Genomic DNA, 27,524 nt, shown 5'->3' with positions numbered 1-27,524 from the left:
TTTCTAGTACAAAGCAGGACATGGAGTATTGTATCTACTCCTGGCAGGGGACCACTCAACTCAAAATTGAAGCTAGGAGGTACCAAAGACACAGGGAACTCACTACGTCTTAAAGAGGCGCCAGTGAGTGTCTTGCCAGTGTGAAGGAAACATGAGAAAAGCTATGGGTTAAACATGGGCTCAGAGTCCACAGGTGGCAGAGCTCATTGCATCCCTGAGAGAAAAAGATTTGAAATGGCAATCCAAGATTCCGAGATTGTCAGAATTAGAAATGTAAACATCAGATCCATTCAACATCCACATCTTACAGAAGAGTGATGCCCAAGAGGGCGAGTGGCTTTTTAAACACCACAAAACTGATTTGGGTCTCTGGAATTCTGCTGAGAGGAACAGGTGAATGCGGTGGCGTCACTGGAGTTGCCATGCTCTCTCCTAACCACCACCCTACCATATGCAAAGACTATTCAATGTCTGACAGCCCCGTCCTCAGTCCACCGACTCCTTGGAGTCTCCAAGCCCTGTTTCCTGGGCTGCCAGCTCTTCCATCCAATGTCTGCCCGTTGTGCTCAGGTTTACAACCTTAGGAGAGGCTGCAAACAGACCAAAGGAACAGACAGTGATGGTCTTGAATCTCCACCTTGACTTTCTAGATCATTTGCACACTCAGAATCTGAGATAGGTGAGGCCTCCCCACATTCAAAATGGAAAATGATCAAAGATGTCCATTAAAAGAAATGCCAACTCTTTTCCTGGTCACAATCAGTTTCAGACTCCAGGTGAAATTCTCTCCCTTCAGCGCTCACACTGTTAAATCTTAGTATATTTTGTGAGACCGAGGCAGTCTCCAACTGAAAAATTACAAGGTAATAACAAAGATAATAAGCAGTCAAAATTCCCGAGGTGTACGGTTACATTTTCCTACAGGTGCTCCTGTGGTTATCTGTGTCTGCGGCACTTACGGCGGGAATGTTCTTCAATGGTGTATCTCTCTTTCCCACTTCCACATTCTATGAAATCAGGCTGATCACTTGAGCTGGCTATTGTAGGAATATAGATGGTCCCCAAATAATGACTTCTTGACTTAAGATGTTTCAGCTTTATGAGGACATGAAAACACTACACGTTTGAGAGAAATTGTAGGTGAGATATGAATTCAGATCTTCTCAGAGGCATGCAGTATACAATTCCATACCCTTGTGATGCCTGGTGGTGGCAGTGAGATGCAGCTTTGGGTCAGCCCTGAGACCGCCAGAAGTATAATGTGTGGTCACATTGTGATATACGAAGTTAAGGCACAGTAAGCGTGTTTTCTCTTTCTAGTATATATCAACCAGTGAGAGATTTGTGAGGATATTACTCAGTCAGAAATCAGGATAAATCACCTGTGTTTATACAACAGAAATTGGTATCAGTTGCAACGAAGGGCTCAGATCTTGTTGTGTTGATTGTCTGGATTTAAGAATGTTTGTAATGAAACTGTTAATAATGCAGAATAAGTAGAAAAACATGTTGTATCATGAGCCATTACACTGTGAAGAGCAGAACACTTGATGGAATACTCTTCTGATATTTGGGAACTATAACCTACTGCAGAGAAACAGCAACCCTTGTCATTGATGAATGCATGGGGTTCAGAAATTCACCTCTGCAGTTTTACTTTTTTTTTCCCCTTGCTCATTAACGTAAGGAAAACTGTCAGCCAATATCCCTGTCATATCTATGCTATTCATCAATTAAAATTAGTATTTGGCTATGACTACTGAAGTTCAGCAAATATCAATGAGAGCAATATGGGGAGAATTTCCATTTCCTAGCTGCATAACATTTTTAATAAGGAGTACTGTGGATTTTCTTATTATTCCCAAGCTGTAAATTGCATTTTTCTATCAGTAAAATTCATACAGTAAACTTAAGTGTGCTTATCAATGTACTTTTAAAAAAGATCTGGCTGTTGAACAGCATCGGCCAGCACATTAGAGGTAACCCTTCTCAAGTTTACATGGGTCGCTGCTCCAATGCCATGCAGCCAGAGAGGGGATCGCTGACCCCATCATAGCTCTAATCACTAACTTCATTTTCTTTTTCTTCACAGCATTTTTAACGTTTCATCTTTATTTTCCTTTATAACACAGGAGTACACAATGTGTAGCCTCTTGGGGCAGGCATCTTTGATTAGCATGTTTGGGAAGCTCCATCATGTTGTAGTGAGTACCAGTACCTGTTCCTAGTTATGGACTCTCTTGCATGGACACATTACATATGGTTAACGTTCCTTAGATAAGACACTGAGGGGATTTTTGCTCTTGACAGTTATAAGCAGTGAGAAAATCACAAAACATCAACTCCTTCCATGAACCAGAAAGAGCCATGCAAAACTGACATGTTTTAAGAAAAACATTTATGATAAAATTGCATGGCAAAGACCGAAAGGTATTGATTATACATATCATGGTAATATATGGGCTGAAAAGCGTCCAGATTTTAAAGTCCAGTTTTATATTACACTTAGTAAAAATGCTTAGAATTCATTTTTTTTAAAAAAAGAAGGTAACAAGACTGCAGAGTTCTGTAAATGCCTATGTATAATTTTAGTACTATAAAGATGTGCTTTTCCCAGTATCAATCTGATAGCTCAACGCTTCCTTTACAAGCACATTTTGATTCACCTTCTCTGTCAAGGTGCCACAGTCATTATGCATATGCAAATGTTAAAAACTGAAGCATCATAATTTGCCTAACAGGAACAAGTGACTTGGGAAAAAGTGGGAGGCAGAGATGCATCACTCTTTGGCTTCTCAGCCAAATAGGTAAGGTTAGGAGTCAGGGAGAGTGTGCATCCAGCAAGATACATGGCATTGCCAAAGTGGGAACTGAATATTAACCAAAAGACTATGTACAGCACGACCTGCTAATGGCCCAGAATAATTCATGGGCTACTGGTAAAATAGTATTTCACCAACACTTTCCATGAGTGCACAGGTTAGAGTTCTTGGAAAATTGTGGGTAAGTCTGAGTCAGAAAACAATTCTGCATATGATAAATCTTGTATGCTTAGGCGACTTGTTTCATTTATAGTCATGTGTATGGATGCATAAGAATGACATTTGATAAAAGTGTGTCTAGCTAAGTCTAAAATGGTTCTTTCAGAGTATAAAACAAAAACCCTACGTGGTAAGAAAAGGTAAGAACATCAAAATACAAGCTGGTGAAACAGGCCAACATGGCTACCAGACAAACAAAAATAAACAAATGAGAACTGTGTACCAGAAAGCAAGAGCATTTAAAGTTGCCAACAAATGGCCACTGGAAAGGGAAGCCCAGAGGAGCAGCTTAAGGTGATGTGGGAAAGACTCAATACCAGGAAGTCATTAAATCCAGTCCAGTTAGGGGCAGTGATCAGGACATAGCTTCTGGCCTACCAGCATGTGAATCTGCATGTAACCAGAAAATGTCTTTCTATTCCTAACACTATAGAAAAGTTAATTGATTGACATCAGACCAATTTTAATTGTCGTAGTTACTAGATAATAAGCATGTCTGAGAGCCTCCTGCAGACATACCCTCTGACTCAGAGAGTTTAGAACAAAGTGAGTAATAGCAGAGAATATTAAAGTCTATGAAGACCAAAAAAAAAAAAGAACTTAGGGTTGATTTTACTTTAGATTATTTTTAAAAATCAACCATATTTTGTTGCATGAATCATATGTTTAGTCACTGACAGAGTTTCTTCCAATTTTATAAAAGAAAATTCTGTCCAATTGCAGAAGCTCTCTATACAGTCATCCAATATGGACTGAACTGGAGGAGGAAGAACAGTATTGCTGTGGATGACTCAGAACCCTGCACTGGTAGAAAGGGGCGGGTCTGCGGAGACAGCAAACAGGCAGGACCGGCTCTCCCAGGCATGACAAGTCAAAGTCAGAGCTTAACCTTTAGCGATGCTTCTTGCCCCATGAAAGCAGCAATACACCACATTAATGTCCCTGTTCCCTCAGAGAGGGCTATGCCTGCAAAGTCCCCAGGCTCCTCCTCTTTGTCCCGCTGTTAATTCTAAGAAACCAGGGTAGGTAATTAGGACCTCGAGTCTTAGGCAACAGATACATCAGCACAAGACGCAAAACCTCAACACAGACTCCGGAGGCAAAACATTGATGGAAGTGGGGCTCTGAGCCACATCTGGGGCTCCAAGCCACATCTGGGACTCCAACCCTGCCATGGTTCCTTGCATAACCAACACAGAGTCCCCGGATCACCTTCCAGAGCCATGTTTTCGATGGACTAAATGTTCTGATGAAGTGACTATGCCCACCCTGACCTTGCTCTTACGTACCCTAAATGTGAAGTTTGCAAACTAGTCGCTCCTGGGTCTATGCCTTTCCCTGAACCCTACCAAGGTGACTGTTACCTTACATGATGGTGGTGCAGAACTGCACCGAAGCCTGGAGATATATGTTTTTGCCCTAACATTATCTCCAATTCCTTTAATTTCTTCATCTTCCTTGAAGAAGCCTAAACTTTGAATATGCACAAGAGTTTTGACAGATGAAACCTAAAGTTTAGAAGATAAAATGTTGGGGTAGCCATGCTAACAAATCCACATTGCACCTGTTCTATATGGGACTCCCCCCCCCCCCCACTAATAGACGATGAAATGTAAATCCTAATGTACATTCCATTTTACATGCAATATGGGCTAGTTACGGTTGCTATGGTAACCTCCACTTTTGCATTTACTGATTTTAATTCTGTGACATTTGCTGACTTTAGTACAATGTAAAGTTTATAAATATAACATGCAGGTTTGTAGAGCTTTTTTTAAAAATTCAATTTGCATAGCTAATTCCATCACAAATCTCTAGGTATATTAGAGGGAAAGGCATTAGACTGCTCCTAACTAAGGATAATCAGCAAACAACAGGCTATTTCCAGAAACAACTATTTCTATTGATCCTCAGAAAGTACCTTTCACTAAAGGAATGTTCCATCTATTGTATCAGCTTTTTTAACCATTGAGTTGGTGACTGCTTCTCGGTGTAGAATCAGTAGAGTGTGTTTCCTTATTCAAAACAGCTTTAACTCTGTTGTCTCTCTTTTTATTTAACAAAATTCTAGTGAGAGAAACAAGCCAGACATGGGTGAAAGAAAGCACAGGGCACATTTTTGGCAACTACTTCCAACCCAGGGTGATCCTTTGGCTTTCTGCTAAGCTTCCGGTAGCTTCTCGCAAAACAACTTCTTCCTCATCTTCATTCCCAGTTCCCGTTGTCTTCGCATCTTTAGACTCTAGTACAGTTTCCTGTGCATTAGATAAACACACACACACTCTAACTGTCACAAGCCCTTTCTATTCCAGGCTTACTGAGATACAGAAATTTAGAGAAACCCAGTATCCAAACCATCTGAAGTTATCTGCCAACATTTGTTGTTGATTTTTAAAAGTTATTTTATTTTCTTTGAAAAAGGGGAGTGCATGCCCTGACACACTAAGGGAAATCAGAGGACAGCTTAGGGGAGTCAGTCCTCTCCCACAATGTGAGTCTCAGGAATCGAACTCAGTTTACCAGATTTAGTAACACATGCCTTTACCTGCTGAGCCACCTTGATGGCCCTGATTCACAAGCTTATTAGAAGTAACTACATCATTAACAGCTTCCTGAACTGACTTGCAAAGATGAAAATTTGTGTCACCATCATAGACCCACAAAGAAATCAGGGATTTTTGTGAGGCTTCTGTGAAGAAGCCCTGATTCAGATAACCCGTGCATACGTACAAGGATATAGCAAATGAAAACATGTATAAGAGCATTCTAAGTGATAGCATAAAAGTCTACAATCTAATGAGAGGGAAAGGTTTGCCCAACATTTGTTGCATCTCTCCATTGTACCAGACACTGTTTAGCAATCTTGGAACAGTAAAGTATCTATTATTGTATCTGAAGATGAGGACAGTGGATAAAAGAAAACTCTAACGTCACACTTAAGACATCTAGAGAAAAACAAGCTTGGCTAACAAAGTGGCAGTGGGCTTAAGAGAATCATGAGAGCTTTCAACAACAAGAGGCACTGAAGAACAGGGCCACTAATAACTTAGAAGAAATAATGAAGCTCAAAAATGTAGCAAAGAGAATGAGCACTTATATCTTTGCTTTACAGAAAACAAGAAAAGATGTTGAGCAAACTGGTAAGTGATGAAGATGTCTCGTAAAGCATAGTAGGGATGAGGACGATCAAGAGGATGGGCAACAACACATCAGATAGCTCAGCAGAGGCAGAGAGAGGCCAGGGGTTTAGGAGTTGGTGGGTCTTCTGGTTGGCTCTTATGGCCATTTCAAGTAGGTCCTGGGATGTACGTGGAGTGTACATCATTAAACCAAAGGCTGCTTGAGGCTTAAAGTCGCTGGTACATGCCGCTGATGAGAACAGATGGTGAGGGAACCAAGAAAACATCTTCTTCCCTGATTCCAGCAATGTTCGAATTCACACTACCCAACACCCTCCATGGCCAGCCCATTGCCTGCTGAGTTTGCTGTCATCTCTACCTGGGAATGATAGCATCCTTTTCCAACTTGACTTTCTTCATCTGCTTTTAAATCCTGTCAGACAATCCTTTATACAGCAGCCAGGGAAATGTGTATAAAGTGGTATTCCAATTGTGAACCCTGCCTTAAACCTCCAGCAAAAGGAGGCCACATAGCCATACCTTAGGATTCAAGAGAAATAACAATCTGAACCCACAGCACTGCCTGTCCTTCAAACACAGCCTGGCTCCAACCGTATCTTCAGCTTCATATTGCTTCCTGCATATTGTCCTTGCTATCTGGACTAGATGAGATGGCTGGGCCGCCTGTCATAGGACCTTAACATTTGTTGTTTCTCTTTCTGAATGCCACCTTTATATCTTATGTCACATTTGTCTGCTTAAGTGTTGTTTGTTCTTCTTCAAAAATACGTTTTCTTGCTTATTTCGTTAGTCTGTGAACACTTATGCGCATGCTTATGGAAGTCAGAGGACAACTTTCACGTGTTGTCCCCTTCTCCCCACTTTTTGGGAGGCAGAATCTTTCTCCCTCCATGTTTTGTTCATGCTGTACACCCTAGAGCAGTTGGCCAGGGAGATTCCAGGCAATTCTTCCATCTCTTCCTTTCAGCCAACCAAGAACTGCTGGAATTGCAGATACAGTCTCCATTTTTGGCTTTTCATGTGGGTTCCAGAGACAGAACCCAAGTCATCAAGCTTGCAAGGGAAGGGCATTACCCACTGTGCCATTCTACCAGCCACCATTGGTTATTTAAGCTTAGCTGAAACTTCACATCTGTAAAATGTGATGAAGATGCCATGCAAAGCATAGGAGGGATGCTATTAGATTTGTTGGGAAGAAGAGCATGCTAGCTAAAGGGGGCAAAGGCCCAAGATGTCACTGAGAGCACCCTGGTCTGGGTTTAGTGGTGTTTAACTGGCCTCTGTAGTTGGGAGTCTACAGATGTGAAGTTTACTCTGCATTTAAAGGTGCTGCAGCCGGGCGGTGGTGGCGCACGCCTTTAATCCCAGCACTCGGGAGGCAGAGGCAGGCGGATCTCTGAGTTCGAGGCCAGCCTGGTCTACAAGAGCTAGTTCCAGGACAGGCTCTAGAAACTACAGGGAAACCCTGTCTCGAAAAACAAAAACAAAAAACAAACAAACAAACAAACAAAAAAGGTGCTGCTGTCAGGGTGCCAGATGCTTGAGCTCTCCGGCCACCTACCCTATAGTCATGTGAGTCTATAGCTTCTAAACTCCTTTTGGATGCTTAGTCCATTGATTGCTAAGACTTCTAGTAAAGAGAAGGGCATTTTCCCAGAAACCTGGAGTTACGTTAACACCTGCACAAAGTTCCATTCACACTGCGATGTCTGAACATGATACAGGCAAAACTTCACCTGTGACTTTCCCCCCAACTCCCATGTATTAATGGCTTGATCCCAGATGGATGCTATAGGGCCTATAGAACATGGGACCTAGTGAGAGGCTTTTGGGTTATTGGGCTTGTATATTTTAATGGAATCATGGGACACTGACCCGTTTCTCTTTCCCCTTTGTTACTCTACCATGAAATAAGCTGCTAACTCCACATAGTTTCTGACTCTCGCATTCGAGAACCCCACCAGAGGTCTAAAGGCAATGGTTCCTCCTGATCTCAGACTAAAATCTCTAAACAAGGAACCCAATCAGCCTTTTGTCTTCATCTTAGACATTTCATTCTAGCAGTAGAAGACTGGATCACACAACCCAAACATGGGCTACCATGGCAGCAGCACCTTCAAGCGTAGAGTAATCTCATGTCTGTAGACTCCCATGTACAGAGAACAACCAAACATCACTAAACCTGTTCCAGGCTATATGTCCAGTGGTATCTGTTCCTTCTGACTGGCATGTTTTTCTTCCCAACAATTCTAAATTTTACAAGCCCTCTGGAAGCATTTCCATCAATCTCCATGGTACAGGATCCCAATTCCTTTCTATATGTCCTGAATTCTAGTGATAAAATATACCACCACCCTTAAAATCCTTCATGATTTCAACCAAAATGTAATAAACATCAATTAGAACTCAGGTTCTGGGATGCTAGGTTACTAAATTACATAATAAACTAACTGTCTCCTCCTCCGCTGGATAGTTTCTGTACTGCAAATGATAGCAGGACAAGGTGATAGGAGAAAAGGGCTAAAATCCAGAACTCTCTATGAAGCCAAAAGAGCTAGAGCTGGCCAAGAAGAACAGGAGACTGACCAAGCATCAATGCATGCACACAGTAAGGCTGCTGGGCCACTCTCAGGAAACTCTCCACAGAACTGACACAGATGCATCTGTCTATCTTACTCGGAAGAGAGACGTTGGGTCTGTTTGAATGGAAGACAGCACTGAGTTCCCACTGTCTTTAAACATTAGAGCCTTTTTTTTAAATCTGGAATATTCTAGATTTTTTTTGCCCCAGCCTTGGACTTTTTTGTTAATGACACAGGTCTAGTCCTTGAGCTCAAGACGTATACAGAGATGTGACCCTCACAGTGGATTTCTCAATAGTTAGTGGAGGATGGGAGTCCCTGAGTAGCATGCGATCTCTTCAGGTCTCAATTTCTTCATCTATGAAAGTGACATTGTCTAGAACAGTGACTCTCAACCTGTGCAACAAGACCCCTTTGTGGGGTCAAATAACCCTTCCACAGGGGTTGCCTAAGACTATCAGAAAACAGATATTTGCTATACAATTCATAACAGTAGCAAAGCTGAAGCAGCAATGAACATAGTTTTATGGTTGGGGTCATCACAACTTGAAGGCCTGTGGTAAAGGGCTGCAGCATTGGGAGGGTTAAGAACCACTGATGTAGTCGGTAGTGGAGCTGAGTCATAAGGTTCTTCTCTGGACATGGACAGTCTGGATCAAGCCATGGAGCATCAGATCTTGCTGACTCTGAAACCCAAGGATGATGGCAAGTCTGATTTCAGCCTTGGTTTTATGGTCTGAGAGTTAGGGTTCATCTGAGACCTATAGTTCAAGGGAGTCAGTGACGCAACAACATCTGGGCACAGGACTGGGCACACAGCCAGTACTGGGCAAATTATTGTCCTTGTTTCTTTGTTTTCCTCAGCTAGTCCCCTGCCTCAGTTTTATAGACTCCTCGCCATCAAAGCTTCGGATATTCTAATTTTCCTGAAGTTCTCCCAGTATCATCTAGCTATACACCACAGGAGAGGGAAACGGGTTTGGCTTTTTTTTTTTTTTTAATTCACTCTGTAACAATCTGGAAGCTTCACAAAATCGCTATGGGCTATGGTCAACGTCTTGTTAAGGATTAAATTTTCTACCTATTCACAATTTCTCATGGCCAGGTAAAAAAAGGGATTAATTTTGAGACATCTTAGCTTTCATGCAGACTTAGAGGAACAGCCTTTGCCTCACCCTATCTCCAGGTTTAGATTCCAATGGGTTAAGAAACCCGGTTGTAGTCGTGATCAGGAAACAATGCTTCCTGCCTCTGTCTCCCTCCTTGTAGCTGCTTAAGGAGCTTCCATTACTCTAAACATCATCAGATACACAGCATCATCAGAGAGTAAATGGTGCCCTAGACCTCATGTTTAGATCATAATTAATGACATGAAAAGGAATTTCAGATGAGTGTCTCTTTTAGTATGTCCCAGTAGCCCAATCCTTACTGAGCATTTATTCTTGCTGCTCTCAGCCAACTCCTAGTGCCCATCACACCCGTGGCTCCTTATTATAGCTAGATGCCTAGCTGGCTGTCTTCCCCCCAAGCCTGACAGCATCCTGAGGACAGGCCTTCCTTGTGGTCCTTCATCCTCAAGCACATAATAAAGAAAACACAGCAGCTACTGATGAATGAATAAGCCAGTGTAGTTCAATCCCCGACACCGCAGGGTGCCACTGTGACTGCTACTTCTTAAATGGTTTTAAAACCAAAGCCATAATAAAACTAACAACAGAGTCCTTTCTTCTCTGCCTTTCTCCTGCCTCCGAAAGAAAGAAAGAAAGAAAGAAAGAAAGAAAGAAAGAAAGAAAGAAAGAAAGAAAGAAAGAAAGAAAAAGAAATCACAGGAAATGTAGAATTGGGGCTAAAAACCATCCCCCATCCATTCTTTCCCCACCTCCCCCATCCTCTCTTTATACCAAAGTATCTGGTATCCCTTCAGAGAAGTCTCCAGCGAGTGGGTAATATTATATAGGGTTGAGCTCCTGATAAATACAATGGAGTGAATTAAGGTAGAGATTTCAGTTCCTAACTATAAATGGTTTGACATATTTTTCTTTCAGGCAAATGCCTGGAAATACAATAAACTATATTTTCATGTTTATTTGTTTCAAATATAGTATTTTTTTCAACGGATAAATGCAAAGTTGTGAGTCCAGGAAAAAATAGGTTTAAATCACCCTCCCAGCAAGCAGTGCCACAAACAGTACACACAAGAGATCATTTCAAAGCAGTTTAATGCACTTAGCCAACAGACATTAACAGTCTTTACAGAATAAACTAACACTACTTAAGCTTATTTTCCAGTCCTGGTTCAGATGAATTTTAACCTCTCTGAAATCTCTGATGGTCCAGTGGACCCCCTGAACTCTGTAATTGCAGAACACCGCGTTTGCACTGCTTTCATGATGACAGGCAAAAACAATCTCTAGATGCAGGTTCTAAGACAAGGTGCGTGGTGCTCCAAGCTGGAGCAGAAAAACAAGCTTCCACATACTGTGACTCAGTAATCTCCTCTCCCTAAAGGTGGGAGAAAAACAGGCAGAGGAAGCTCCTGAGGAGCTCAAAGGCATGCTGTGGACCTTGATGTCATATTTAATGTTGCAGCAGTAAAACAGAAAGCAACCTCAGTACCATCACAGGCTCCAGGGCAGAAGGGAGCACCTTGGAGCTTCTATCAGGTCTAATCCAGGGGAATCAGAGGAGGAAACGGGCAAGGGAAAGGGAAAGGGCTTTGCAAACCAACGGGCTTGGGTTAAGAAGCAGAGGAAGGGATGAGAAAGCTTCAAGACAATCGCCAAGTGAACCAAAGGCTACAACCCTGCAATTTGCAAGAAAGATCCTGTAGGAAGGGAAGGAGATACCACCTAGACTCCGAACTGAGCCTGGTCATCTGCCTACATTGTCCCATTTAGCATTAGGGATGTTCTTCTCATGGGGATGTATTGGCTTTTTTATTTTACCAACATGGAAGCTGAGTCTCAGACATTCAGGTTTATCCCCTGAGCGTGACAGGGCTCAGCGTGCTACATTTCTCTTCTCCCATCACTCAGTGTCACACCACTTCGGGGTCCTTGGATCACTCTGGCTGCCAGCTGAGGAGGTGTTCTCAGAATTCTATATCAGGTCCTGCCGGCTTCTCTCCAAAGGTCCCAATTCTACCGAGAGAAAGAAGATGCAGGGCTGGAGAGCCTGGACCTAATCTCCAAAAGAACGGCTGGAGGTTCCCTACTCCTCTTTGGGAACCTCCGTGATACACAAGGACAGTTCATCACTGGACAAATTATACAACCTTGGCTAACAATAATTTTGCATCTTAAAAAAATACCATGAAAATTTATCCTTTGCCTCAGACGCACACGGCTAAAAATAGCACAGCCAGCCAGCAAATGTGTATAATTTTTCTTTTGTGCATTTCTCCATCCACCAAATCCCTCCTTTGTAGAGACAAGACAGACAGGAGTCCTTTCCCAACAAGGAACCACAATGACCTTGAGTAAAGGTAGAGCAAATTGTTTCTCTCCAGACCCCCACATACCCTCATTTATTCCCTTTGTCCAACAGCAGAAGCTGGAGATGACTGAGTTCATATTATGCACCAGGATTTGGCTGAAGGACCAAAAGGCCTTTTCTTCTGCCATGTTGTAAAACAACCCTATGGGGTGAGATGACTGATGACTCCTATTACAGAAGGGAAAAACCAAGTCACAGAGGAGGAAAGTCATTGTGCCGGAACGCTACTTGTGACTTACCCTACTGAAGCCCATCTTACCATTTCTTTTTTTTTTTTAAAAAAAAAATATTTATTTATTTATTATGAATACAATATTCTGTCTGTGTGTATGCCTGTAGGCCAGAAGAGGGCACCAGACCCCATTACAGATGGTTGTGAGCCACCATGTGGGTGGCTGGGAATTGAACTCAGGACCTTTGGAAGGGCAATGCTCTTAACCTCTGAGCCATCTCTCCCAGCTCCCGTCTTACCATTTCTAAAGCATAAGGACCAGCAACAGCCCTGGGTGGCCATGCCAACACTTTATACTCTTAACCTTTACTTTCTTCCCAAATTTAATTCTTATCACTTTCAACAGTCCCACCTGTCATACACATACATGCACACACACACACACACACACACACACACACACACACACACACACACACACTTGTGTTTAGTTGGGGGCTTCACCTGAACCCCTTGGCATCCATTTTTGGAATGCTGGGCAGAGAACTCATTCCAAGCTCTTGCCCTGGGAGTTGCCTCAGTCCAAACTCTACCTCCGAGAAAGTCAAGACCCTTCCCACAGACTTTGTAAAGTGTGCCCCCACCCCCCGGCAGAGAATGAACCCGTGGTCTCCCAGTTTCCCGTGGTCTCCCCTTTTCCCTTTCCGGTGGTCGTTTTGGTTTTCCACCCCCCTTCTCGTGTTTTCCTGGGACCATTTAATGGCATCCATTAAACCTGGGTATCTTCTAATTCTGTCTGATTTGGTCTGATTGGGGTTATTTGCACCGGTGGAGAGGTTTGTTGGCTAGAAAATACTTAACAACTTGATCACACCCTAAGCCCTAACCATGCCAAAGCCCCACTCTTCAAACATAACATCACTTTTCAAGGCTCAATTCCCTTGCATTTGCTTCTTCTACCTAAGGCAGCCTTTTAAACATCCTTTCTGAATGGGAAAATTCCCAAAATCTGTCCTTCAAGAATTTTCTTGATAAATAATTACTGTGTCTCTGCTAAGTTCCTATGAAACAGAAATGCTGTCCTCTCTGCCTCTGGTCAGGTACAGCACACCGAAACAATGTAACATATCTAGCAAATGGAAACCACAGTAATTGAAGTTAATTTTTACTTTGTAAAAATTGATCTCAGACCGTCTTTGTAACCTAGAAGCATAGTTCTACCATTACCATCTATTACCCACAAAGGTAATCAGGACACAGAGAGGTTGCATTAACTTACCTAAGACTATGCAACCCATAAGCAGACAAATAAATGTGCATGGCTTCAGAAGTTAAGTACTTTTAACGCAAATGCCAGGGTAGGTGTGATGCAACTGACCGTTTGCTTGCCATAGATACACAGAGCATGAGGCTACTTCCAGCCTACAGACTGCCCACAGAAAAACAGTGATAATTCAGAAACTAATTACAAAACGGTAGCCTCTGTGAAATACGCCTTTAAAACATGGTTGGCGTTGCTCACAGCCAGTATCAATTGGTGTGGGCAGGGATAGGAACGTGAATAAGCTAGTACCTGACCCCAAGGATCCCTTCGATCCTGTGAGGACAATAAAACAGCATTGCATACACCTCATGGCACAGCCCAATTTGAAGGCAACTCTTTCTCCTTGAATCAAAAAGATGTCCTTCAAACGGAATCATAAATTAGCCCGCTATACCCAGACTATCCAGTTCTAGATCAACCCTGATTCTTACCATTAATTTCAGCTCCCTCTTCCCCAATGAATCGTGCGGAAAGTCTTTTGATTTACAGACCTTTGTGTGAGGCTGTCTGCCTCTTCACTTAGAAATAATACAAAAGAAAGAAATGCGGGAGGGGAAACAGCATCCTGGTCCACAAATGGGGAGGGGAAATCAGTCTTAGAAAGGAACAAACCCCTGGGTTCAGGGTTGCTGGCTAGCATTGAATGGTGCTGGAAATCACAGTTTTCAGCTAATTCTCTTACACTTGCATTCCTTCATATGGGTGAGGGGTGGGGGAGGCTGATTGCTGTGACTATCGAACTGAATGCAAACTATAGTAAAGGGGAACAAATAATGTGTGTGTGTGCCTGTGTTTTTAATTATAAAAACACAATAAACAGAAGCCTGAATAATTCAGACATCTTGAATTACATCTTAGAAGTAATAAGGACAAGGTAAAATGTCCATTATTTTAGCTAAAAGAGCTGAATGCAAAATGATACTCCTGGTCTGTGAGATGGCTCAGCAGGTAAAGATGCCTGATGGCAAGCTTGGCACCCTGAGTTCGATTCCCATGAACCACACGGTGGAAAAAGAGCTGCTTCCATTTGTTCTCTGACCTCCACAGGCATGTGTGGCACAAATACATCTGTATATATGCACAAATTAACAAAGTATCTAAACGAAAGTTCAAAATGAAAAGAATGCTCAACTGTGTTCCCAAGCAAGTAAAATTGTCTGTATATGTATAAATATGGATGGATGCTTTAAATCCAACAGTCAAAATGTTCATAGCAATCTTTGCACGGTAAAATTAAAAACGAATATTTATTTACTATCTTATCATAGTTGTATCTTACAAGTACTTTATAGTGAGCATGTACGGACGCCTTTAAAATCTGAAAGTACCTATTTGAAAGTGCATGCAATGACATTTAAAATAAATTGGCAAAGAAAATAATCTTAGATTAAAACATAGAAATTTATTTGTCCATGTTTTAGCATCAACAGCTTCATATTTCAGAGCAAAAATACTTCTCAGGTGTTTGGGAAGCTCAAAAGAGAGAAGAGAAGCTTGGCAAGAACAGATTTTTGTGAGCTCCCAGGACACACGCTGGGTACTGGCAGGAGGCTCAGTGCAGGACAGTTCTAGTTTCTAGAGTTAGGTCTCGCCAAACCTGCTAGGGCTTCTGAGTTGACCTCATCACAGTCAGGGAAACCCTACCTGGGTCTGGATTCTGCACTTCGGAATCAGGAACTTGGGGGTAGACAACCTCTAACATCTAACTTGAATGCCATAGAGTTTGCAGAATCAGAACTTCTAACAGCAGGTAATATGCACAATTGCTTCACTCCAGTTCTAAGTAAGACCTGTCAACTGCAAGTTAATAGTAGTTAAAATGAGAAGGCATGAGAATGGATGCTTTTTTGTGTGGGCTGCCAAACGGTCTGCCTGGTTTATTGGTTTAGTTTTTGCTTGTCCATACATAGTTTTCAGTATCATAATACAATACTCGTGAGGACTAATAAGTGACCTACATTGGGAAGTAAAATTTACCAAGCCCTGTCACCTTTAGAGAGTGAACAAGCAAGAGAGAGACAGACGAGAGAGAGAGAGAGAGAGAGAGAGAGAGAGAGAGAGAGAGAGAGAGGCAGATAGGGAGAGACAGAGACAGAGATAGAGAGACTGAGAGACAGAAAGTTTAATCTACAAATAATTTAATATATTCTAACTATGCAATATGTATCTCCAGAGACAATGATGAGTTATTTATTAATACAAACCTCTTAATAAAAATCACAAGTATCTGATAAATAAAGCATTGGAAAATGTCTGTTAGGTAGACTTCACCATAAACAATTGAGAAGACTCCATTGTGCAATTTGGAGGACGGGTTAGTGCGATGTTGTGATATAAAGGAAAGCAGGGACAGGAGTCTTGAGTACAGCGAACCTGATCCCTCTGTCCAGAACGAGACTGCACAGAACAGCTTGCTGCGTCCCCAAATCACCTTGTGTATGTCTACCGTGGGAAAGACTAACCCACAAGAGACCGCAATGTTTTAGTGGAAAGGTTATTATCATTCTAGACGCATAGAGGGTGCTTTTGTGTTCTTAGTGCTGACCTAGGTCCTGTGAATAGTCAGCTTAGGCTGTGTATGGAGAGGTATATTCCTGTTCAGAAGAAATGGTCCATCGAGGCCAGCAGAGCTGTGATCCCCAGCCCGCTCTAGGCATTGCTGCTTAGACAGCCAATGGGATGGAGTACACATGGTCTCATATATTGGTCAACGTTTAATACTTAGCCATGGATATTCTAAGGGGTAATCATGACCTGGGGCTTGGGGCAGCAATGGGCACGTCATCAAGCCATCGCTCTTCCACAGGACAATATGTGATTCCTGTGTCATCGTTACTAAAAAGGCAGAAAGAACTGGTCCTAAGAGAAAAATTACATACACATAGGGCACCAAAAACACAACGGGAAATGTCACAGGAAGTTCTGTTTGTGAAGTTAGGTAAGGACAGCAAGCTGAGTTCCGCGCTACTCATAGAGCTTAACTTACTGAAAGAGCAGAGAACAGGTACACCACTGGCAACACCATAGTTTCATTTAGCACCTATTTCACGTCAGGCTTGTTACAAACATCTGCCGTGCACAGTGTAAAAGTCAGGCTATGAAACCACAACCCAGAAAAGTTATGGAACTTCCCCACATTTTCACAGAAAATAGGAGACAAACACAAGGCTTCAGGCCAAATGTTTCATTGTAAAGCAATAGTGATATTGAACTCTCTCTTTTCCAAGAAATGGGCAAAGGCCTGGTGGCAAAATAATAATAATAATAATAATAATAATAATAATAATCTATTATGCTGTCCTCACCATAAGTTGCAAACATACACAAATACTAAATGCCAATATGACTGCAATAAGTATAAGTATCTCCCCCAGACAAGCACCATATAGTTAGCAAATACAGTGTTATTATAGCACCATAAACTGATGTAATTATGCATATTTCCACTTATCAATTCAGGTAAGTTCTTTGGTGGTCCTTGAAGAAAATTCTACAAATACAAAATGACCTGGTAAGTACAATCGCTATGGGCCTTAGGTAGACCCGGAGATCCAGAGAGGTGGGGAGAGGGAGATGGGAAGTGGAGGGAGGGAGGAAGGAGAAAGGAGGAGGGCAGAAGAGTGGAAGGGGGTACAGGAAGAGAGGAGAAGATCAGAAGTGAGGAGGGGGGAGACTGGGAGAAAGTCATAGCTGCATCAAGTAAGACATCCAGGATCACTAACATTATTTTCAGTCCTAAGTCAGAAGTTTCACAACACATTCACACTGCGCAGGCTCACAGAGATGGATCCCTTTTCTCAGGTCATGCTCTACAGGCAGCGATATCTCTCCCTGGCTGATGGCTCAGAGAGCCATCTCCAACTGGAGATTGCAGAAGATTAGGAGCAAATGCAGTGTCATCCTAAACACTAGCAAAAAAAAAAAATTAATTTTCTTCGTCAACATGTTATCCACTTGGAGTAGGGATGGGCAAGATAACTAACTAAACAGGACAGCTTTTTACACTCTTCATTACAAGCAGAGGACACCAGGATCCTGGTAGGTGGACCAATCCATTGGAAATCTTCATACCAGGAAGATAAAGTCAACACAAATTTGATGGGTTTTGTTTTGTTTTGTTTTTAACTGTGGGAACAGGAGTTGGGAGGGGATGAGGAGGTAGGTGTAGGAGGAGTTAAGAGGAGTGGGAGGGGTGAATATGATCAAAATACATTATGTGACATTCCCCACGAATTAATAAAACCATGAAAATTATGATAAAAAAGAGGAGGAGGCGGAGGAGGCAGAGGCAAACGCAGCAGTAGCTACCAGCAGCAGCAAGTATCGGCTTACAAAGATTCCTCTGAAGCAAATGAAGAAGACATGTGTGAAAGAGAGTGACCAGAACGACCGTGCCTTGAGGGAGATTAAGAAACACCTCTCTGGGAAGGGGACATTTAAGTTAATCATCACAGACCCTATGTTATGTTCTGGGACCTTAACCTTCCTGTGTGTTTGCTTGTTGTTTGTTTGAGAAATGAAATTGGTCTCTTGTGAAGAAGGCCAGGACACTGGTTAATTCTAACCTACATTAGGTTTTCGATTAGTGATAATGCTTTTCTGTAGGAGGCTGGTGGTGGCCTAGTCCCTAGCAAAGGGTAAAAGCTGAGATGGAGACACTGAGCAACTGGGCAAATTAACAGATCAGAGAGCAGTCCCTCTGCACGGAAGGGAATGGGTAGGCTGGTCTTAAAGCCTGAGGAGGCTCTTAGAAGCCTCGGCTGGGTACAAGGGGGAAACACCAAATATACCCCTGGACGTCTTACGGAGAAGGGATTGTAAGGTGGAGTGGAAGCCAGGAGCTTCCACTCTGGAAAAGCGAAGATGGGGACCATGACATCACCAGGACAAGAAAAGGTCCTCTTCAGAAGGGTCTGTCCACTCTCTGGTCCTATGCTTTCTCTTTTTAATTGGCAGGCTGAATCTTCAAAGGAGGAGGATAGACTGTGACGGGGCTGATACAAATGCAGGCCCTACCTGCAGATCCCCTAAGAGAGTGAGCAGCCAGGGGATGCATAGCCAGAACAGAGCTTTCCTGCCTGCGTGAATGTGAGAAGCCAGAAGGCCCCGCCCCTAGAGATTCTAGGATGCTCCTGTGGGGACATAAGCAGCCTTGTTCTCTCTTCCTTATCTCTTAAGGGAGAACCAGTATGTTTGCATACCCGGCACAGCAGAGGATCAAAGATTCATCTTATCTCTCATCAGAGGCAGACATCTGTGGTCTCTAAGGTAGCCAGAGCGGGCTGCAAGCTTGGGAAGGAAACTTCTCCCACAGAGAACTACAGACTTTAGCGGTAGACGCACTGGCTACAGTTTTGGAATGGATTGGTTAGGATAAGAAGAAGCTCAAACATAGGAGCTGTTCCTCCTATTCCTCTCCTATTCTTAATTGATTATCTGCAAAGGAAGCCCATGCTATGCCAAATTTGAATTCCAGTTTAATCTCCTAATACATACTTTGACTCCTCTTGCCAACTGAGAAACCATCAAAACTAGAGTTCTGTCTTTTCTCATTCTGCTACTGTTTGAAATAACCCAGAGTCGGGCCTGGCAACCCATGCCTATAATCACAGCACTCAGGATGCTGTAGCAGGAAAACTTGTTCAAATTCAAGGTCATTCCAAGTCTGCATAATGAGTAGCAGACCACCCGGAGCTATACTTTAAGACATTGTCCCCAAAAGCACAATGAACAAACCAAAAAAGGACAACCCAAATATCAGCATTAACAGCCAACCACTAGAGAGAAAAGTAGATATATTTTAAGTAAAAAGAAAAATAAAACTATCAAGTAGCTACGTATAACAGTTTATAGTTTCAGAGACTCTTCTGGTAAAATGAATTCATTAAATATTTTTCTATAGGGCACTTGATTCAGTGTCTTTCCTAATAACCTAGAAGTATTTTCCATTCCTGACCTTTCAGATGGTTTCTTAGAATCTTGCTCTACACCAATTGATATCAGAGTCATGTATGCCCTATGTGGTAGCCACTCCCTAAGCCCCCTCTGAAAGTCAACACATCCTGGGAAGAAAACAAAGGCATTGACATTCAAATGTTTAAGCGGGTGAACCGAGACTCCCGCTGGTAGATCTTATTTCTAGGGGTGCTGTGGCAGAGAGGACGGAACTCTGAAGCCAAGTGGCAGTCACAAGGGTCACCTAAGACAACTGATTTAAACATCTCTTTCCCCAGTTTACTTCTCTGCAGAAGTAAAGCAGTTAGCACACCAAGGACTGTGATAAGGAGGCACAAATGATAGCAGTAATCCTTCCAGCTATCTTCCAGGGTCCTGCCAGCTATCTTTCAGGGTCCTGCCAGCTATCTTTTAGGGTGCTCTTTTTCTGCCTGTAGACACCCATGATACCTTCCTAAAATCCATCCTGGTGCCTCACTACTATACCTGTATGTTCTAAGTCTCCTTCCATCGCCCAATTACAAGCTTTGAATGGGTAAAAGAAAGGTATTGATCCTCTCTATGTTTCCATAGCCTGATACTGTCACTGCCTGAAACAGGGAGATTCTCGAAGGAAAAACTGAATAACTGAGTGTTCAGGTTAGCCTATGTTCTGATGGCTGCTGCCAGAATTTACACTAAAAGAAAAAATAATGCTGTGTGGTAGTGAAGGCCTTTGACCCCAGCGTGGAGAGGCAGAGGCAAGAGCTCTGAGTTTGAGGCCAATCTGGTCTACAAACAGAGTAGTTCCAGGACAGCCAAGCTACACAGAGAAACCCTGTCTTAACAAAACTAACAACAAAAAACTCAAAAGTCTAGGTTCAAATAAATGAAAAAACAAAAACAAAAATCAGAATACCATAGCCCCCAAAAGGGGATGTTTGTAGCTGTTTGGTTTAGGTTTTGTTTGCTGACTCCCAAAAGAAGCGCTTTGCTCTCCTTCTGAAAAATAAGTCAATGGGGATGGTTGCAATAAAAGGAGACTTACAGCAGCATTATCCACACAATTTAAATTAACGTCTTTCTGAAAACACAAACAAAAAAAGTAAGAGCTCAAATATCTACATCATGTTTAAATCCTACTTCATAAATGTGTGTTGATTTCACCTGATAAGAATCTGTGTTGACTGGGAGTTGAAAGATTCCTTTTTTCTTCTTCTTCTTCTCTGGCTCCCTACAAATAGTTAGTTTGCAGCAATTTTTAATTAAAAACAGTTCCTGTCGCAAGAAAATGGGGCTGGAGGGGGGCCTCAGGAGAAGGAACTCTGTACACAAGCCCTGGTGTTTGTTTGCTGAGGCCATGTAGGTGGCTTGAAAAAAGAGGAGTTTGGAAGTTCCCATTTTAAAAATTGTCCTGGTGGTTTCACTGAGCACTTTCAAAATGGCTGCTATCACTGACACCCCTTCGCCAACCCTCTGCAACCTCCTCTAGAAAACGTGGGCAGTCCTCCTTTTGTAGCAGAACACTGGGAATCTTTCCTATAATGTAGCTCAGGATATGGCAAGTTTGCCTTCTAAACTCCTAGAGGGAGAGATCATGCAAGTATCCCAACATTTTTCTTCTCTTCTATCTATCCAAAGTAGCTAATCTTGCTGTGACCAGGTTCCATCCAAATCAACACCGGTACTGAGCTTTTCCGTGAAAAAGCATGGTGCAACAGTCTGGAACCCTGTGACTAAGTCTATACAAACGTAGGTGAAATAAAGGGACAAACCCTTCTTCCCCCTCACCATCCCTGGGGTGTTTCAGAGCTGAGCTGAGGAAGGGTGAAAAGCGGTAGATTTGAATTTCAAGGTCTTCAAACATTTCGAAGCATTCATATTCAATCATGTAACACTAAACACTCTAATTATAATAAAATCCTCCCGTGAACTGCTTCCCATTGGAGTCACAGTTTTCTCATTTGCAATAGGATGTATGATGTTGATTTAGAAAAAAATAAGGATACTACAGGTTACTGTTGTTTTATGTAATTTTGTTAAAAATCAGTGCGGTGACAACATGAGAAAAAGTAAGAGTTCAAAACATCTTCTTCGTAATGGAAACATTTTTGGCCATTGGGAAAAGACATTGAAAACTTATCCACAGTACCAAAGAATTGTGTAAACCCACGTGATGAAGTGAGTTAAATTCTGCGATAATCCACTGTTACCCAACTCAGCACTCCAGCTCCTAGTACTTAGGACCCCAAGACACCAACCACGCCTATGTTTTCCTTTCAGTGTGGACTTCAAGATTTCTTCTAAATGGCTGCTGTTGGTTTTGTTGTAGCTTTTCACAAAACAAATCCTAAAGTCTTTTTTTTTTTAAATCCTGAAGATAATTTTTATGTCCTATCTGATTGGAGTCTCTGCACCATGTTAAATTAAACTATATTAACTGTGTGGTCGTGTTCTTCCAAAAGAAATTTGCACTGTGTAACCATTCAAATAAATGGATTTTGGAAGACATGGGGGTCAATTTATGGTAGAGTCCTAAATAGAAAATGTAACCCTTTCCCACTGCCCATGAACAACAGCGATACTTAACTCCCAAGTTTCTCTTAATTTCCTTTTAGAGTGAGGCAGCTTGGTGGTGGGGATGGGGTGGGGATTTCACACATTTATCCAAATCTCCTAAGGTGTTAATGTGGCAAAGAGATTTTATTTCCTAGTTCAGGCATCCACAGTTAAAATAGATTTGAGTGTTTGCTGTTTACTTTGTAATGGGCTCGTATTCCTTCCTAAAGAGGTTAGGTCCAATCTCTTAAACTCTGGCTTTACCACAAAGATTAAGGAGTTAAATGACCTCATGATAATGAAACAAACGTGGGGGATGTGGGGTGAGACAGCTCCTCAGGGGGTCCTGGGCCCCTCACACATGCAGAGTTGTTGTAATTTCTGTGACAAGGTTCTGGAGTTCTCTCTACCCCCCACCCCTTTTATCTCCAGGTTTGCTAGTCAGCAAATGTTAATTGAAGACCTACTTAGTCTGGGAATGGCTTGCCATCCGGGCGCCAGCTGTACCAAGCCTAGCAGGACCCAGACTTTCAAGTTTTCTACAGGAATAGCTGACTCTTTCACTACCATTTGTAAGGTGGAGCCAAATACCACGCACAGAACACAACGTCTGCAGGCTTTACTCTGCTTCTGGATACTTTCTTGTACGAAGGCAAAACCATTTGGAGTTTTCAAATTCAAGGGAAATGGCAGGCGATTTGCTGGAGAGAAAATCCAGACTCCACCCTAGCTAGTTAAGTGAGGGACAGGAATGAGCTAGAAATAGGACCAACTCCCAACCCCATGCTCTTCAAACCAATACTACCCAGTGTCTGCAGGACTTGGATCTAACTGGAAAAAATGTACACAGGCGGATATTCTGGAGTCAGTCACTCAAGGGGAGAGAGCAATGTCCTGTTTCTGCATGAGTTTATCACTAGCTTATTTCCTTTTTTATTTTTTGACTTCGTTTTTTTTATAAGAGAGTGATCTTTCTAATTATTTGTTGTAATTTCTTCTTACCCAAGTAGATGTTCCAAAGAGAATAAAAACTTGAGAGAGAAAGAGAGAAGAATCAGGAGCAATTAAAATAGTACTGTACCATGCAGGTAAGAGTGAGAGAAACAAGAGAGAGACAGAGAAAGAAAGAGAGGAGACCCCAATGATTATGTGCATTGACTGAATTCTAAAAGTGATCACTTGTCCATTCTGTGTGTGGACAGGTCAGTCTTGCAGTATGAGGTGACTGTGACCAGTTCCCATTCAGGCTGCAGGACAGCTGCATTATATATATCCACCACTGGTAAAGCTACCTGTAGCTTTTTTATGCAAAGCTATATTTTTCTCTACTACAGATTATTATCAAATTTTAATATTTAGTGTGAATACTTAGGTATCCATATATATTAGAAGCAATTTATGGTTTCTATCCTTTTTATATGCCATGAAAACAAATTTCTTGAACTAATACAAAAGTGTCAATGTAACTGTGTAGAAAATTACTTTTAAAAGACTTAATAGGTGGGAACTTGTATAGCGCTTAGGTCCAGAACACACTAAAAAAAATAGTATGCAATACTTTGTTGTCAGGACAAATTAAAAACTTAAAAGATTTGTCAAAACAAGCTTGCCTCTCCCAGTTCTTTAGCTGCACTAAGAGCAAAATCTTTCAAAGTCATAGCCTGTAATCCAAAAGTTGGAAGTTCCTGGGTTTAGCTCTCAAAAAGATTAATGTGTCGTTTTGGAAAAGTGTACTACTAATGGGTCACTTTCCAAACATCTCAAACATGAAGCAGTGGGGAATCTATTCCATCTTAGGGATTTGTATGGGGACCAGAGAGGAAGGGAGGTTTCCAATTCAAGCTAGCTGCCTTGGGGCTGTGGAAGGGTTCAGAGGCACACAGACCAAGACTAGCTACCACACTTCACCCACAGGAGGATGAAAGACTCCCTCCACAAGGCCTCATCAACTTTCTAAGTAAGCTGGACACAGGGTATTTTTAAGCCCTGTCTTCAAGGACTAAGCTACTATGGCCTATGGTCTCTTTAATTGTTTTTAGAAATAGTCATTCTTAGCAAAAGAGTTGTTCTTGTTTATTCAAAGTTTTATTACAATATTAAGGCATTCCCAATCCTCCAAATTCTGAAAGCAGGCTCTGCCAGCAGATAGCTTAGACAGGGCCTGGAGATTCCACCACACTGCTACACAGATCGAAATTAAAGATATAAAATGTAACACACACGTACAAGCAACACACTGAAGGCACACACACACATACACATGCACAATCCTGTTTACTGCCAAGAACTCGGCACTTTAAGCATAAGAGTCTACACTGTACAGGAGTTTCTGGCTTCTAGAAAGAGTCACAGTGCCAGCAATTTTATTTAACATTCATGGTGTATTAACATATAAAGACAATAACAGTGATAAAGACAGCCGGGCTTTAAAAAACACACACACAGACAAGCTCTTGTCCAGCAGTTAGCCAATCAGAAAGCAGGTCACATCTTGTTAGCCCTATTCAATACATTAAACATCAGGAATTCTCTATGGCTCTGTAGACAACTCAAAGCAAGTGTTTTTTGTTTTTTGTTTTTTATTTTACCATACGAATTTACTCGAATCCTTCTTCAGAGTTAAAAGTCAACCTTTATTCTAAATACCAACCAAAGCTATTCCCCCAACACATCTGTGGCATGATTCCTCTGGGTATTTGGCCTCTGCAGAGAAAACTCAATTCCCAGAGACTTCTACTTCCTCAAGAGACTTTGACACACCTACAAAAACCACTTGAACACAGAGTCGAGTCCCAACTTCAGGCAGATGAGCACTAAGCAGCGTGCTCTGCCTCTCAAGCAGCCCAGAGAAAAATTAAATATTTAAATTGTGAGCTTGTGAGCAAGAAGCCTGGAGTGTCGCATTTGGAAAGTTCTGAAGAAGTCCTGGACGGGATCACTGCCTGGGAGGCTCAGTCTCCCTCTCTCAAGGGGAGATCACAAATGCCTAAAACTCTTGCCTGCTAGAATGGGGAACCAGCTCCTGTCCCAAGATAGAATCTTTGGGAGGCACAACCATCAGAGAGAGGAGAAAGCAGAGAATCCCCACTGCCTCAATCAACCTGTTTCTGAATTTAACAGAAACAGGCAAACGTGTGTGTGTGTGTGTGTGTGTGTGTGTGTGTGTGTGTGTCCCACCCCACCTCCAGGGAGTTCTGAGAAGTAGGCAGGGCTCCTCTCTCTCCCTTTTACCTCGATTTTAGTCACTTTGAAAAAGTAAGTGTAGGTCAAAACAGACTTCCTCTGGAATTTGCAACTATATGTATATATTACACACACACACACACACAGAGAGAGAGAGAGAGAGAGAGAGAGAGAGGGAGAGAGAGGGAGAGGGAGAGGGCGGGAGGGAGGGAGAGATGCAAACATTCACAAATCTCTTGCAATTTATATTTCAACAAACAGTACCATCTCTAAACCTACAAACATCAGAGTTCTGGACAATCTGCATTTCTAGAGACCCCACATGTGAACCAAGTGCTGGCTTGTCTATTTCCAGATTCTAAGATTCCGGCAAAAACTGTCCCCAGCTCCAAGAGTTACTGTCCCTGGAAACCCAGCATTCAAACTCATGGATTCATCCTGCTGCGCTTGTTTCCACCTATGTGGTAGTAGCTGGTGGGACACTTCCCATAGAATTCGGCCAAGAACCCCAGGAAAAAGCCCATGCACAGCTTTTTCTTTTTTTTTATATCCACAAACACACGCCAAGGTTGGAGAACTTACCTCTGTGCGAGACTGCAGTCTCTTGTTCATCTCGTAGATTCGGTACTCTGGCTGTACCATGTATGGTGTATGTCTCCTATAAAATGGGCCGAAAGGAGAAGAATAGAAGGGGTCATGTGGTGTGCTGGACATCTTGCCTGCTTGTCGAAAATCAAGCTTAACAGAGTATCAGGAACGTCCATGCAGAGCACATGGGCTGTGTTCTTCACAGTACAAAGTAGACGCACGCACACACGCTCACACACACACGGAGGCAGGCAGGCAGGCAGGCTGAACACACTGGCTGGGAAGTGCTGTGGGAGCCCTCTATAGCGAGAGAGGAGAGGGAGCGAGGAGGGAGGGAGGGAGGGAGCGCGGGAGGGGAGGGAGCGCTGGAGCTCAGAGAGGGAGAGAGCGGAGGTTGGAGGTTGGGAGGGAGGAAGGGAGGAAAGGAAGGAGGAAAGGAGGAGGGAGAAGGGGGAGAGGGAGTTGAGAGAGAGAGAGAGAGAGAGAGAGAGAGGGAGAGAGAGAGAGAGAGAGAGAGAGAGGCTGGATAGCTAGAGGCACCACTGCTTGTTCTTAAAGAAGCAGTTGGTGAAGAGGTCATTTCCTGTCCACACTGTAGACTAGTTCAAAAATATAATTCTCCTCATAGTCTGACAAGAGGTCTAAGGCTGAGTTTTAATTTTTTTTCCCCTCCAGCCAAGACCCAGCACAGCCTGATTGCTAAGCTTGTTAGCATAGAGGTGGGCTCATCCCCTGCCTGAGCCTCTCGCCCCTGACAAGCCACACAGTTGTAATGTATCAGAAATAGGATGCCTCCCAAACCCAGCAACACTGGCACTCTGGGCTGGTGATTCACTCCCTTGGGAAGATTCCTCTGGCCTCTCACCTCCCTGCAGAGTTTTGGCTGTACCTGCTGTACTTTGGATAGCCAGCTGTGCTTCAGCACGTCCCTCCCACCCCCTTACAAACTACCCATATGCCCAGCCCCCTTTCTGTTCTCCCAAAACCTTAGTCAAGCCCTTTAAAGGTTATTTTAGAGGTCCTACATTCAAGTTGCACGCTCAATCTTAGGAAAAAGCAGTATCACCCCAACCTGAATGTGGAGCCATTAAAATCCATCCAAGAGGCAATGGGCTTTTATTTCTACAAAAAAATTCAAAAGCAAACAAACAAACAAAAACAGACTGCCCAGTAGGATAGGAAAAGCAAAGGAGAAAACATCCCAGAAAAATGACCATGGAAAATTCAATTGAGTAAGAAATTGCAGGTTGAATGTATTGTTCCCCAAGCAACATGCCCAACTCTGATGGGGATGAGGTCTTGGCTTCCCAAGAGTGGCCAGTTGTGGAAGAAACCTCAGATAGCCCGTGGGAGGGGAGAATTGCTACACAGAATTAGGAGGATCTAGAAAAGCACCCAATTGTGCTGACTTTGGGGTTCACCAGATACATGGCACTTAAACAAAGCCCAGCCCCAGAAAACAGAAAGGCAGATTCTGTACCTAGCTAAGTCAGTGGAGTTAAGTGG

General features: G+C 42.6%; 1 protein-coding gene across 11 annotated transcripts in view; it reads right to left on the bottom strand.

The window, feature by feature from the left end:
* Window positions 1-26,326, bottom strand: part of Ldb2 (LIM domain binding 2) — a 355,063-nt gene extending 328,737 nt beyond the window's left edge. For all 11 annotated transcript variants that reach the window (XM_038312663.1, XM_038312681.1, XM_038312672.1 and 8 more), the window contains exon 1: window positions 26,013-26,326. In XM_038312663.1, coding sequence (XP_038168591.1) covers window positions 26,013-26,144 — 132 coding nt within the window. In that variant the 5' untranslated portion in view covers window positions 26,145-26,326. The remainder of the gene's footprint in view (window positions 1-26,012) is intronic.
* Between the last annotated feature and the right edge of the window lie 1,198 nt (window positions 26,327-27,524).

This window comes from Arvicola amphibius, chromosome 1 (assembly GCF_903992535.2).
Source record: "Arvicola amphibius chromosome 1, mArvAmp1.2, whole genome shotgun sequence".
NCBI lineage: Eukaryota > Metazoa > Chordata > Mammalia > Rodentia > Cricetidae > Arvicola > Arvicola amphibius.
This window is presented reverse-complemented; position numbering and strand designations above follow the sequence as displayed.